General features: G+C 40.7%; 2 protein-coding genes across 4 annotated transcripts in view; both read right to left on the bottom strand.

Annotated features, from left to right (window-relative positions):
- UPK1B (uroplakin 1B) overlaps positions 1–6,522 on the bottom strand; it is a 30,089-nt gene extending 23,567 nt beyond the window's left edge. The window contains exon 1 of one of the 2 annotated variants that reach the window (XM_053220897.1): positions 6,255–6,522. The gene's annotated coding sequence lies outside the window, so the exon portion shown is untranslated. The remainder of the gene's footprint in view (positions 1–6,254) is intronic. The other variant, XM_015078239.3, reaches the window with a different exon arrangement.
- The window catches only part of TEX55 (testis expressed 55), a 32,834-nt gene continuing 23,313 nt past the window's right edge, over positions 5,876–15,396 (bottom strand). The window contains exon 4 of one of the 2 annotated variants that reach the window (XM_053220891.1): positions 5,876–5,956. In XM_053220891.1, the coding sequence (XP_053076866.1) occupies positions 5,909–5,956 (48 nt within the window). In that variant the 3' untranslated portion in view covers positions 5,876–5,908. The remainder of the gene's footprint in view (positions 5,957–15,396) is intronic. The other variant, XM_053220893.1, reaches the window with a different exon arrangement.

The following is a 15,396-nucleotide window of genomic DNA, read 5'->3' as shown; positions in this document are numbered from 1 at the left end:
GTAAGAATCTCCAAAGCAGGAGAAGGCACTGGGACCCTGTTTCATTTGTCTTTCTAGGTCCAAGGTGGCGCAGTGCTTGACCCATAGTAGGCACTCAATAAATTATTTTGATAGACAAAAGGCAGACAAAGTAAAATTTAGAAATGTATATTTGAATGAATGAATGAATGAATGAATGAATAGACAAATAAATATATGAGTGAATTGTTTGCATAGACCTCTATTGCACGGTAGGTTAGAGAGTACAATGAAGTGGGGAGAACATGGGCTTTGACTCTGCTACTTAGCAGTTTTGTGAGCTTGGGCGGTTTCTTTTTTCTTGTTTCCTTTTCTTATCTTTCCTTTTCTTTTCTTATTTATTTTGAGAGAGAGCACAAGCAGTGGAGGAACAGAGAAAGAGGGAGAGGGAGAGAATCCCAAGCACCATTAGTGCAGAGCCAAACACAGGGCTGAAACTCACGAGCTGTGAGATCATGACCTGAACAGAAATTAAGAGTCAAACGGTTAACCCTTTGAGCCACCCAGGCACCCCAGCTTGGGCAGTTTCTTAATCTTGTTGAGCTTCATCTTTAAATGGGTATCGTAATAACTCACTCAAAGGGTTTGTGTGAAAATTCAGTGAGAATATATGTGAAATCTAACACAATATTAGTTACTCAACCAGTACTAATCTTCTCCTCACTCTTGCCTCAGTTTCTTGAAGCAGGTAGATCACGCTAACAGACTTGAATGGTGAAAGTACCTAAAACTAGCCATTCCATTGTGTTTTAAAACACAGAGCCACATTCCCTTTCCAAGAAAATAGGATTTTAATATGGAATGCTAATATATACAACCAGATCAAAATCTGGCTGAAACAAGAGTGGAGAGCTTCTCCTCATCAGCTCGGAATTTCCAAGCCACATGGCAAGCCCCAGTGTGGCTGCAAACCACTCTTCTAGAACTATCAGAAAAGAAAGATGTAGGAAAAGTACTGAGCTGGAAGGCAGCTACCCAGGAAACTAGGAGACACTCAAGAGTGAAGTTGGGAAACCCGGTCGAAATGACTCCATGACATTACACAGTCTCTGTGTCAAAGAGACTGCGCCGAGTGGAAAACTTCTAGGAAAGGTTCTTGGAAAACAGGGGACTTCCATAATAGACAGCTGGAGGAGTGTCCTGGAAGGGGTTCCTAGCACACTTGGAGGAAAGGTAACATGATTTCTATGAAAGGAAATGATCAGGCCTGGCTAATCTTTCAGAGTTCTTTAAAGGCTCTGAATGCCTGTGCATAGGGACAGACTTATGAACTTATTTAAGTTAAAAAAAAAAAAGAAAGAAAAACCTTGACAAATTTTCACACCAATGGCTACTAAAAAAAAAAAAAAAAAAAAAGAATTGATTGCCCTTTCCAGAAAGGACAGGCATGGAGAGAGAACAAAAAGGTGAGACAGATAGGCACCTCTCTACATAAAGAACATAAACTGTGGTGTTCTCTAGGGCCTGGTGGTAGATGTGTCTCAAGTTAATAACTTCTTGAGTTTTGTTTCTGCCTGCCTGATGAAGAAGCATTGTGATAAATGCCCTGTAATGGTTAATTTTATGTGTCAACCTGAATAGGATATGGTGCCCAGTTGTAGGGTCAAATACCAGTCTATATACTGCTGTGAAGATATTTTTACAGACATGATTAACATTTAAATCAATAGACTTTGAGTAAAACAGATTATTCTCCACAACATGGGTGGGCCTCTTCCCATCAGTTGAGGTCCTTAAGGGCAAAGACAGGTTTCCTGAGGAAGAAGGATTTCTGCCTCAAAATTGTCTGCAGATTTCAGACTCAAGACTGCAACATCAACTTCTTTCCTGAATTTTCGGCTGCTCTACAGATTTCAGGCTTGCTAGCCCCTACAACCCCATAAACCATTTCCTTAAAACAAATATCTCTTTATGTGGCTGAAGACGTAGAGGCTTTGTAGTCAGGTCTCTCATTGTGCAAATGAGGAAACCAAGGCTCCCGGAGGGGAAGTGACTTGTTCAAGATCATGCATGTGTTGTTTGCAGAGTCAAGATTCAAGTCCAGGTCTTCTGACACTTAATAGCCTTTTATTGAGCTTGTCACTAATCATTCTTCTTTCTAAGGTAGGTAGACACCACCTCCCTTTATGTTTTTTTTTCTTTTCTTTCTTTCTTTCTTTATCTATTTTTTGAGAGAGAGAGAGAGAGAGAGCGCGCACAAGCAGGGGAGGGGCAGAGAGAGAGGGAGACACAGAATCCGAAGCAGGCTCCAGGCTCTGAGCTGTCAGCACAGAGCCTGACGCAGGCTGGAATCCACTAACTGTGAGATCATGACCTGAGCTGAAGTCTGGCTCTTAACCGATTGAGCCACCCAGGTGCCCTTCCCTTTATGTTTCTTTAGAGTTGAGAGAAACCTCCAATTCCCTGCCCTTGAACCCGCTCTTTTCCCTTAAAGGTTAAGCCATAAAGGGAGGCACATAAACAAAGCTAGCAGGGAGAGAGCCTTCTACCATTGCCCTCCATTCAAACTCTTCTCACTAATTACCCTAATTTCTGAAATCCCACAAGAGAGTCACTCCTTTGCTCCTGATTAGAATGCACATCCATGTAAAAGAGGCACAGTGAGGCTCATGAGGCTTTAATGTCAATGCCTCATTGTGAATGATTTTATCAGATCTCTTCTGTATATTTTCAAACAGAGGGGGAAGACACATGAGAGAGAGAGAGAGAGACCCAAGGAGAGTAAAGCCTCAGTGGGCTAAAGTAACTCATGATCTGGGGGCTTGGATCCGTCTTCTGTGGATAGAGACCGGGTCCTGAAAATTGATGTGTCTTCCCCTCCTACCTACCATTTCAGCCCCCAGTATGTATGTATCAGCTATGTCAATTATGGGGTCTATAGAAACTTTCTTGTGTTATTCCAAAGCAGCTCTTCCCTCATAGATAGGTATTAGGTTTGTTTTTAAACCTAGCAGGGATAAAAAATAAGCAAATGGGGTGAGCTGAGTTTTAAAAAGTGGGATTGGTAGAGGGCAGAGAGCCAAGTAGTGACTATTTAATTTTTTAAATTATTTTTTTAATGTTTATTTCTGAGAGAGAGAGGGAGAGAGAGACAGAGCATGAGCAGGGGAGGGCAGAGATAGAGGCAGACACAGAATCTGAAGTAGGCTCCAAGCTCTGAGCTGTCCTCACAGAGCCCAACGCGGGGCTCAAACTCATGAACTGTGAGATCATGACCTGAGCCGAAGTCGGACATTTAACCGACTGAGCCACCCATGCGCGCCTATTTAAACATTTAAAAAAAATATTTATTTAGTTTTGAGACAGAGAGAGAGAGAGATAGCACGAGTCGGGGAAGGGCGGAGAGGGAGACACAGAATCTGAAGCAGGTTCCAGGCTCTGAGCTGTCGGCACAGAGCCCAACATGGGGCTCAAACTCACAGACTGCAAGATCATGACCCTCACGTCATGAGGGCTCACCCAAGTCATATGCTTAAGCAACTGAGCGACCCAGGCCTCCTGTGACTGTCCACTTTAGAAATAATATCACCCCTGACTGAAAGTATGCAGCTCACCTCAAAGTGTTTTCCATGTTCAAGAATAGCCTCTGTGAGCCCCACCCTGTGGAAAACTGCCCAGTGGCCTGGCACCATGATGATTTACGCAAATTGCTCAACATCCCAGGAGCTCCTTTGCTCTGGAGAAGTGCAAACATTTTAAAAGGCTGGAGTTTTCTTTTTTTTTTTCCTTGTGCCCTCATTCAGTTTGTTTTCTTATAAAAATTACTCATATCCATAGTGTTGATGTTTCCAGACACATTGAATAGGTCTAAAAACTATTGCTCACTAAATAAACCATTTTCAAAGTAAAAGAAAAAGAAATAAGACTCTCCCACCAAGCATGAGATCATTTCTTCAAGTTCATTACCTCTTTTACTCACCCAAGTTTGTTGGACCAGAAAACACGCAAACCACACCTCAAACTCTAGCTCATGCTAGGGAAATTTGGATTAACAAAGGAAAACAAACAAACAAACAAACAGAGAAATAGGAGAGGAAGAAATAAGAAACACACTGTGCTGTTACCTTAGCCCTGACCTTGAAACCCAGAACAAGAGTAGACAGTTTTATGACTTACAGGGGAGAATAAAGGTGGGTGTGGGGATTTTAGATCAGGACAATTGCTAGCCTGCTTAAATTTAGGGTAGGATGAGTCGCTGGCAATGATGAAAAGCAGTGCTTGTGCCTATGGCTCTGACACCCATGGCTCACAGCATCCATTGGTTTTTCTTGTTTTAAAGCTCTAAACCTGCTCTACTATGGCAACTAGTAGTTGGATGTAGCTATTTTCATTCAAATTCATTCAATTAAATAAAAATTAAAAGTTCAATTATTTGGTTGCACTAGCCACATTTTAAGTGTTCAATAGCCACATGTAGTTAGTGGCTATTGTATAGAACATTTCCATCATCACAGAGGATTCTATTGGACAGCACTGCTCTAGACTCCTGATGCTTGCGGTGGTGACTTCAGAGCCCTTGACCCACCTGAAGTCAGGAATAGGATAGAAACAATGGCTCAGGCATTCTCAGCCACGTGAGGACCTCAGGTGTGGGTAATGCCAGCCAGATGCCCAGCCCCAAGGCAGGAATGCTATGGAGACTCCTTGGGGGAGGTGAGGTTAGGGCGACTCTTCATGAATTTGGTCTTTGCCCCAGTTAGGGAACATCAGGGGTGTGTGCAGCCTGCATGGGCTGATCAGTGTTTGTTCTGGGTGAGATGTAGGCAGGAGAGGTCAAAAAGAAGTTCTGAGATTTCATTTGTTTTTCTTGACTAAATGGTGTATAAATTCCCCTAGGGATTTACAAGTCTATGATTCTTTCCAGGGAGTTTAAAAACAAAAAAATGGGTGAGTTGGTTTTTAAGCCTATTGTAGCAGAAAGCAAAATAAGAAAATTTTCTCCTCATCAAGAAGGGCTAATCAAAAGGAAAACCATTTCTTTACAAGGTTTGAAAACTATATAAATATATATAAAACATATATATATAACATATATATATATATATATATATATATATATATATAATCTAAGTTCTTTCTTCTTGTGCTTAAGCAAGTCTATTCAGGTAAGAAACAATCAACATTATCTTTAATTTTAAAAAGACATTAAAGGGCGCCTGGGTGGCTCAGTCGGTTGAGCAACCGACTTTGGCTCAGGTCATGATCTCACGGTTTGTGAGTTCGAGCCCCGTGTCGGGCTCTGTGCTGACAGCTCAGAGCCTGGAGCCTGCTTCGGATTCTGTGTCTCCCTCTCTCTCTGCCCCTCCCCCACTCATGCTCTGTCTCTGTCTCAGAAATAAACATTTTTTAAAAAATAAAAAAATAAAAAGACATTAAAATTAATGATATTCAAAATATATTAAAAGTCTTTGAAGCTACTTGTAAGTGGGGTTTTAAACCCCACTTATATTATATAAACTATAATTTTATATATTAATATATAAAATAATATTAACATTATTTGAAACTTAATTCATTTTATGTGTGGAAATGTTGTTAGAATGAAAAATATAGTTAGGACCTGTGGATCCTGTAGATCAACTAATTGGTGAAGAGTAAAAATAAATTATGTAAAAGTAACGTTGTGTAGATAGAGCTAATTTGTTGACTTATTTCAACGGACACATTTATTAAACAGAACTGTCTGCAGGGAAGAAACATGAGTAAATAGCCCCACAAATCCCATTATGAGTAGGCAGGACCAAATGATTTCTGATGAGACAAACAGGGAACTTTCTCTCTACTACATTATTAAGAAAGAACATGATCCGTTTCCTTAAATTTTATTTTTGCTTCTCAGACTTCACAAGGAAATTGGGGTCCACAAACCGGGGTCTGTCTGAAATTCTAATCAGGAGATACAGGTTTTCCCAGGATTCTTGGATTTTTCTTGGTCTTTCTATTGGGAAAATTTGAGGTTGAGATCAGGATGGGTGAATAATACTCCCAGAAGAATTTTAATCTCCTTTCTGAGAACTGGACAATATCAAATGGTTTAAGAAAGCAATTTGTACCATTTAAAGTAAAAGAGAACAAAATCGCTACAATATTCTAAATAACAAAAAATGACAGATCTATTCATGAGGACATTATCTTCTCCTCTGCTCTCTTTTGGACCCCAGCTCACCTCCCAGGAAAGCAACCCAACCGTTGAGGGTGCAGTTGGCTTCCCTGAACAGTGAGATCAATCTACTCACCAAAGTGCCCACTGCTCCTCCTTCCTCCTCCTTGTCTTTCTTGTGCTGAGCCGGCCCACTCTGCAGGCTGCTCCAGCCTGAGGTGCTTTTCTACCCAGCACCAATTCTGTGAACCTCCACGAGGGAAGGGTGGTCTGTGATTGGGAGGAAGCATCTCACATGGGCTGGGCCTGATGCTGCCCGAGCTTGCCTCACTGAGGCCGGAAGTAACAGGAAGTTTTCAGGCAGTAGATTTCTGCTACTTTTGGAATGTGTGATTCTGACAAATGGAAGCACCTTGACAGGGCTCAGCTCAGCTCTCCTCTGGATTTCTCCTGGGTCTGGGCTTTCCTGGAACACACACTACTCAGGGCTTTTGTTTTTGTTTTGATTTGGTCTGGTTTTACTATTTGATCCTTAATTGTGCTTTTGTGCCTTTAAAGGCCCATCTATTTTTCCTGACTGCTCATGGTCATGCTGGTACATGCAGATCTGTCCAGGGTCATGGCTAGTTTCAGTTTCTATAACTTACATATGCTACATTTAGGGGGAGAGTGATACACTGTAGGTGGTCCAAAGGCTAATAAGGGGCAAGAGATCTGGAACAAACAAGACTAGAGAAATTCAGGCATAGAGAGAGGGCTCAAGGAATTATCTGATGATATCCAATTCCTCCCTCCCCTCCCCTCCCCTCCCCTCCCCTCCCCTCCCCTTCCCTTCCCTCCCCTTCTGTTCCTCTGGAGCCACCATGTGTCATACACAGCAGCAATAATTCTTTGAATGTCTGCTAACGTATCATGGTATGTATGTACAGTAATTTATTTAGCCTGTAGCTGGGGATGGGTGATGGCAGTAATATTAGAATTTATTGAGTGCTTTAAGCAATAGACTCAGGAGTTCTCATGGGTCTGGATCACCTCTGTAACAGGTTAGGTTCTTCAGGGAGCAGACTCTGGTACAAGTTTAGTGTGCAGTATATTTCTTAGGGAATGCCCTTGAGATTAACAACCTTGGGAGGGAGAGGGAAGAAATAGGATTGGGTAGAGAGAGAAGACAAGTTGCCATGCAGGTGGGACAGCCTCAGGCAATCCCCTCTCCCTAGACCGGAAGCTCCAGAAGAGGATGGCTTGTCACAGTTGTTCTGCATTGGGCCCCTCTGTGACCAGTCCTTAGATGTAGGTTGCCCTGGGAAAGTAGCTTTCAGTAGCTGAGGCGATCGATCCCTGAAGGGAGCAGAGAGTGGAGGCTGGGGGTGCCAGCACTGCCAGCAGCCATGCAGCACACTCCCCCTTGTTGAGGGGGCCTGCACAGGGCATCTGTGTGTCCATCACATGCCTTAATCCTCCTCAGCCCTCCAGGGCCTGTTTAGACACAGCACGATAACTCACACAATGGAATTCTATGAAACTGTGAAAAAATGATGCCATAGAAAAAAACTAATGATGTGGAAATACGTTCACTTATTTATTCAACAAATATTTACTGAGAACTTTTGTTCTCAGTAAATACGTGAGAAGATGTGCCAGGCACTCTTCTGAGTGCTAAAAGTGAAAAATTGATTATTGATATGTATATACATGATGAATGTAAAATAAGTTGATATGTATATACATGATGAATGTAAAATAAATATCATCAGGGTTATATCTGGATGATGTGATATGGTTGGCTTTTATTTTCTTCTTTTTATGTCGACAGTTCCTCTGTCTGCAAAGGATCTCTATTACAATTATAGAAAGAAAAGCATGTAAATTATTAAAAACATGCTCTTTTGGAAATCTTTGTGATAAAGCAGCAAGGAAGCAAATAAGGACATATGTTTCCATTCATATCCTAGGCATTTTAGGTTCTGTTACTAGGATTATGTGGGGAGAAAATAAACATGAATCAGTTTTCAAAATATACAATGTGAACCCAAAAGCCCATAACAAGAAACAAAAGACCAGCTAGGAAAAAGATTAATTTTTCAACAATAATTACAACTCCTCCATTCTTCGTACATGTCCAGAATCTGGAAATAAAGAAGAGTATGCGTGCCCCTCTCTGCCTGGCCATCCCACTGTACCATCACCCTATGCTTTTTCCTTTTCTGTGGTTGTGCCAAGGCAAGTTAACAAACCTGGTGACTAATGCAATGTCTTACCGAGCTACAGGCTGTCGGTGCTATCCACTCCCTCAAACTTTCCAACCCCCATGGGTCTTCTCTCTTTCATCTTTGGGACAAGGGAGCACTGGAATGTTTCTCTTCATAATCAGTGCAGTCCCTAAATGGACCCCTCACTTCAAATCCACTTTGTTATGGGGGAGGGAGGGAGCTGCAGTATAAACTGGATGGGAAAGCAACTGGCCCATCCTGGAAGTTCTGAGCTCGGAATGTGAGTTACTTAATGGCTTTTTCCCTACTCACCATTTTCTTTCTTTTCTTTTTTTTTTTTTTTAAGTTTATTTATTTATTTTGAAAGAGCGAGAGATAGAGAACTCTGAAGGGGCAGAGAGAGAGAGAGAGAGAGAAAGAGAGAAAGAGAGAGATTGCTAAGCAGGCTCTGCACCATCAGCACAGAGCCCGATGTGGGGCTCAAACTCACAAACTGTGAGATCATGACCTGAGCCAAAATCAAGAGTTGGTGGCTTAACCGACTGAGCCACCCAGGCACCCTCTACTCACCAGTTTCAGGAAAAAAGAATTCTCAAACCATGATTTGTCTGCCATATTTTCAATTCTTCTAAAAGTCCCAGGCACTGTAAAATTTACCTTTGACAGTGACCCTGTGAAGTATATACTATTATGGCCCCCTGTTTAATAGATGAGGGAAGCAGGGGTTGAGGAGGTTAACTTCCCCATAGTTCCAGAGCTATTTAGGAGTGAAGACTCCCATCAGTCTGTTCTCACCGCCTACACTCTTAACTACTATACTGTACTATTTGAGTGTACTTAGACAATTGGTGTAACTTTGAAAATGATATCAAAATCCAGGGGCGCCTGGGTGGTGCAGTCGGTTAAGCGTCCGACTTCAGCCAGGTCACGATCTCGCGGTCCGTGAGTTAGAGCCCCGCGTCAGGCTCTGGGTTGATGGCTCAGAGCCTGGAGCCTGTTTCCGATTCTGTCTCCCTCTCTCTCTGCCCCTCCCCCGTTCATGCTCTGTCTCTCTCTGTCCCAAAAAAAATAAATAAACGTTGAAAAAAAAATTAAAAAAAAAAAAAGAAAATGATATCAAAATCTTAATGTGATTTTTTCTGCTGACTAGTTAATGAGGTGAATAGAGAGTAGAATATCGTTCATGGCATATATAAAAAGCCATTGTCTGCAAAACTGGCTCGCAAGTAAGTCTCCCAGAGCACCTAAGCTCCTGGTGGAGTAGAGCAGGTCACTAATCAGAGCTCAGCTTCTGTATTAGAAATAACTGAGCCAAACCTGCAGACTGAAGTGCCCAGGTTCGCCAATTCACCAGTGCCTCTGAAAACTGCTTTTTTTCTGGCAGGTGTTGACTCTCTATGCTAATTTTACTGAAAAGTATAGATTCAGGCTTTTTGGCCTTTAATGTGTCCTCTCTGTTACTCAGTTGTCCTCTTGCTCAACATTAAGGACATTCTCATATTCTTGGCTCCTGTAGATGATAAATGCTTAATTCAGTTCACATTTTAGAATATGGCTACCAAAAAACAACTTCTTAAGTCAATGTAGTCCTCTCCCAGGAAAGGGATGTGCCATTATGTGGACTCATATAATTGGAGAGGACTTTAGGCCATTTCAATAACCAGGCGTGGTTATTATATGGAATTGTTACATGGAATAACCATATTCCAATAAAATACCCAGTTAGCTCAACTTTTCACCCAATGAAAGTCTCTATAATATTTCTGATATCCAGTATTAAGGGGCAAGTCTATGAAACTTGTTGTGTTTACTGCAGAGATATTGTTGAGGATGCCATACACAATCATCCACGTTGGGTCTGAGAGGTCCCAAGGCAAAACATTCCCTTTGCTCTCAGTATCTGTAATGATGATATTTTTTCCTAATCAACTGGTTTGTTTAAAACTGTTAAACACTGTAAATCTGTAGTCAAATTCTATCTTCCCTCCATTCTTCCATTGAAACTGCTTGTCAAGTTACAAACAACCTCTGTTTTGCCAAATCCTGTAGACACTTGTCTTCATTTCATTTGGTCACTCAGCACAATTGATACAGCTGACGAGTCCATTCTCCTCTTCTGGTTTCCATACTACTTTATTCCAGTATTCTTGTCATGTTTCCCCTAGTTCTCTGGTTGTTCCTTCTCAGTCCTGTCTCCTCTTGGGCCTGACCAATTCTCTTAGAAGATTTAAGAGCTGGATCCAGCTCTCAACTCTGAATCTGGCTCTGAACCTGTACTGCCATCGGGAGAATCAGCCCCTCTCTCCTCACTCATTCCCACTACTTCCTGGTTAAAATTTCTATAAGTTAAGTAACATTGCCTGGATTTAAGGAAAATAATAAGAATTCCAGGTCTTTGTTTTCTTACAAGGACAGCTGTGTTTCTCTGCTTTTCTTCTGGAACCTACTCTTTCTTTCTTTGGCCATCAGCCCTTGAAGAACGGTGAATTAGGTTGTGGCTTCTCTCAATATGATATCTAGTAAGTATATATACTTCTGATTTTTTTAAAGTTTTTATTTTATTAGATATTGGGGGCAGAAAATTCTATGATGCAATTTAAAGCTACCCTCTTGAACAGAAGTGTCCTGAGACTGTTTAAGAACATAAATCAGACTTTGTTGTTCCCCCTCCTTAAAACCGTTCAGTGGCTTCCCTTTGTGCTCAAGAGTAGGATCCAAACTCCTCACCATGGCTTATAAGTTGCTCATGTATTCTCCAACTTCTTAGGTACTAATTTAATCCTATGTGTGCTCCAACCACACGGCTTTCCATTCCCATTGGTGGAAATCCGTGTCCCCTACTGGTTCCAGGCTGCCTCCTTGTCATTCTTCAGGTGCAGCTCTGCTCCCGCTTCCTCTGAGAAGTCTTTCCTGATGGCCCTTTCTAGTGTAGCCTGCCCTCTCCACTAGAGTTACTCTCTCATATATAAACACATTTTATTTGCATCATAATAATCAGGCTGGTATTACCTTGCTTATTTATTTGTTGTTTTTTCTTCCTCTGCCTTTGCTATCTCACTGAAACTAGAATAGTTAAAAAAATTTTTTTATTATGTTTATTTATTTTGAGAGAGAAAGAAAGAGAGGGAGGGAGAGTGAGAGTGGGGGAGGGGCAGAGAGAGAGGGAGACACAGAATCTGAAGCAAGGCTCCAGGCTCTGAGCTGTCAGCACAGAGCCCTATGCAGGGCTCAAACCCATAAGTGTGAGATCATGACCTGGGTCGAAGTCAGATGCTCAATCAACTGAGCCACCAGGCGCCCCTGAAACTAGAACAGTTTAAAATGAATGAAGGAGTTTCTGATTGGGGAGGTTTAGAGGAATTAGATCTTTTGTCCTTGGGGGGGAAAACCCATTGCATTAAATAATGCTTGAGAAGAGCCAAAAGTACGTAACCAAAGTGCCAGTTTTATGAAAGTATCTGCATTTCTTTATGTATTGCCCTAAATTATTCTCTGCTTTTAAAAAATTCATTATTTTATTTGGATAACAAAATGAATGCATGTCCATTGCAGAAAATAAAAATCACGAAACCTCCTTGTCCAGTAATAAGTACAGTAAGCATTTGGTGTAGAATCATTCATTCAGGAACTATTTGAGGTACTATTGCTTATCAGGTACTGTTCTAGCAGGCATTAAGCAGACAAAATTCCTACCCTTATGGCACTTCTGATCTTCTTTTAGTTTTCCTCCATGTAATTAGGATCACAACTTATTTACAGTCTTCTAAAACCATTATTTTCATTTATAATATGGTATAGGCATTTCCCTATGGGATTATTCTATAACATAATTTTGGTGGATGTACTATATCTTGCCATATGAATATGCTATTACATATTTAACCGAATCTCAAAGGTTGAAAATTCAGATTTTTAATTTTTCAATATTATAAATAATGTGGAGAATCTTCTTCTTTTTTTTTTAAGTTTATTTATTTTGAGAGAGAGAGAGAGAGAGAGAGAGAGAGAGAGAGAGAGAGAGCAGGAGCAGGGGAGGGGCAGAGAGAGAGAATCCCAAGCAGACTCCATGCTATCAGCATACAGCTCAATATGGAGCTCAAACTCAGGAACTGTGAGATCATGACCTGAGCCAAAATCAAGAGTCAGACACTTAACTGACTAAGCCACCCAGGTATCCCATGGAGAATATTCTTATACATCAAATTTTAAACACATTTCATTATTTCCTTCGTGTAAATTCCTAGAATTAGAATTTCTGACTAAAGGGCATATTTGTTTTAAAATGTTTGGATTTGGGGTTCCTGGGTGATTCAGCAGGTTAAGCATCAGACCCTTGATTTCTGCTCAGGTCATGATCTCACTATCATGAGATCGAGCCCCCTGTTGGGCTCCACACTGGGCGGAGCCTGCTTAAGATTCTCTTTCTACCTCTCTCCCACTCTCCATTCGTTCAAGCATGTTTACATGTGTGCACTCTCTCTCACAATAAATATATAATCAATCACTCAATCAATCAGTGATTGATCCGATTGCATTCCAGAGAGGTTGTAAAATGTATATTCCCCAAACAGTGTAAGAAAGGGTCCATTTAGCTGTACTTTCAGACAGATTAGGTGCTACCTTTAAAAAAATTTTTGTCTAGGGGCATCTGGGTGGGTGTTGGTTAAGCATCCAACTCTTGGTTTTGGCTCTGTTCATGATCTTGCAGTTCCTGGGATTGAGCCCTACATGGAGCTCTGTGCTGGCAATGAGGAGCGTGCTTGGGATTCTCTCCCTATCTCTCTGCCTCTCCTCCACTACTGCTCTCACTCTCTCTCTCCCTAATAAACATTTAAAAATATTTTTTTCTATAAAAAATATTTAAGTGGTATCTAATTTTTGTTTTAATTTATTTTTCTTTGGTTATTTACATGTTTTCTTCAATAAATTTCCCATTCATGTTCCTGGACTTTTTCTTTGATTGGGAGTATTTATGGTTTTAAAAATTGATTTGTGGGTATCCTATGACTTCACTCATACAAGGAATTTAAGATACAAAACAGATGAACATAAGGGAAGTGAAGCAAAAATAATATAAAAACAAGGAAGGGGACAAAACATAAGAGACTCAAATACAGAGAACAAACTGGAGGTTGCTGGAGGGGTTGTGGGTAGGGGGATGGGTTAATGGGTAAGGAGCATTAGGGAAGGCACTTGTTGGGATGAGCACTGGGTGTTATACATAGGGGATGAATCACTGGAATCTACTCCTGAAATCATTATAGCACTATATGCTAACTAACTTGGATGTAAATTTAAAAAAAAGTACATTTAAAAAAATTATTAAAAAATTGATTGGTGGGAACTTATTACATGTTTAGGATATTGATCTGTCATTTTGACTGCAACTATTACTATTAATCATTTGCATTTTTGCTAACTTTTTTCATACTTTTAAAATATGTCATATCAATTATATATTTTTCTTAATGATTTTCACTTTGGCATTATGCTTAAAAAAGGCTAACACAAAACTTTATATTTTCCTATTCTTTTACTTCTGTCAGTCTGTCTCTTTCTCTACTTAACTCTTTATACATATGTGTATATAGTTATGTATATGTATATTATATGGTTTGGGATAGATCCAACTATACTCATCCAGATAATTAAACAGAAATTATAGCAACATTAATTGTATAGATATGTTGTAATCAATCTGTGGTTGGACATTTTTGAGGTTGGAAAATTCTCCTTTCTTCTCAGTATAAATTTTTGACACAAATCTTTTCTTTTTTTAAGTAGGCTCTATGCCAAGCATGGAGCCCCCGATGCAAGGCTTGAACTCACAACCCTGAGATCAAGACCTGAGCCCAGATCAAGGGTTGGACGCTTTACCAACTAAGTCACCCAGGTGCCCTGACACAAGTCTGTATAATTTTATATATATAAAAACAAGGAAGGAGACAAAACATAAGAGACTCAAATATATAATTCTCCAGGTCAGTGTCATTTCTAGGAGTGTAATTTGACTATATGAGTGATTTCACTATGGAGCAGTTTTGGTGATGACAAGGTGGGGCTCTGGTAGTAGGTGACTGAAACAGACTGTAAAGGTCATTAGGAAGGAGGAGTCCTTTGTTACTCACAGCTCACTCCCTTTCCCCTGTATCTGCCCACACAGCCTTTGGAGCCTCTGAGGCTCTGCCTGGAAAAATGTCTTGTCCCTCCACTCAGTCACCTTTGTGAGTTTTGAGGTGGAACTTCTGTTCTGGTTTACCTGTCCTATCTGCTTTCTGTTTTCAGAAATCACAAAAATCGCTGTGTCTTCTCCCCCTCCTGTTTTGAGTATCAAGACGGATTTACATCTTTCTGTAAATCTTTACTATAATTTTAATGGAGTTTGAGAAGAACTGCTTTTTCTTTTTTTTTTTTTTAATTTTTTTTTCTTTAACATTTTATTTATTTTTGAGACAGAGAGAGACAGAGCATGAACGGGGGAGGGGCAGAGAGAGAGGGAGACACAGAATCGGAAGCAGGCTCCAGGCTCTGAGCCATCAGCCCAGAGCCCGACGCGGGGCTGGAACTCACAGACCGCGAGATCGTGACCTGAGCTGAAGTCGGCTGCTTAACCCACTGAGCCACCCAGGTGCCCCAGAACTGCTTTTTCTTAAAATAAAAAATTAAAACACAGAATTAGGCACTTAGCTTTGCCTGTTGGAATCCTATCTGTTCATAACAATTGGTCAGACTACCACTCTCTGATGTTATAGTGTGTTGCAAATTCTGCCAATGCTACAAGAAAAAAAATAGCCTTTTGAGAGCATGATAAGGCACTGGGATACCAGTATTGTTTGCCACTCGTAAAAAACACAGTTCTGGGAGTTTTAGCCTTACAATGTTCCCAAATGACTGATGTGAAGATTCAAGCATAGATACACAGATATCCGGAACCAAATGTGTCCACACCTCTGTACATAAAAATATATCTAGACACATGAGCACAAAAACATCAACAGACATAATTGTGTGCCTGTGTGTGTGTGTATATACACACACACACATATACTTACTTATATATTCACATTG

This window comes from Acinonyx jubatus, chromosome C2 (genome assembly GCF_027475565.1).
Source record: "Acinonyx jubatus isolate Ajub_Pintada_27869175 chromosome C2, VMU_Ajub_asm_v1.0, whole genome shotgun sequence".
Lineage (NCBI taxonomy): Eukaryota > Metazoa > Chordata > Mammalia > Carnivora > Felidae > Acinonyx > Acinonyx jubatus.
Note: the sequence above shows the minus strand (reverse complement) of the source record. Positions and strands in the feature narration are given on the sequence as shown.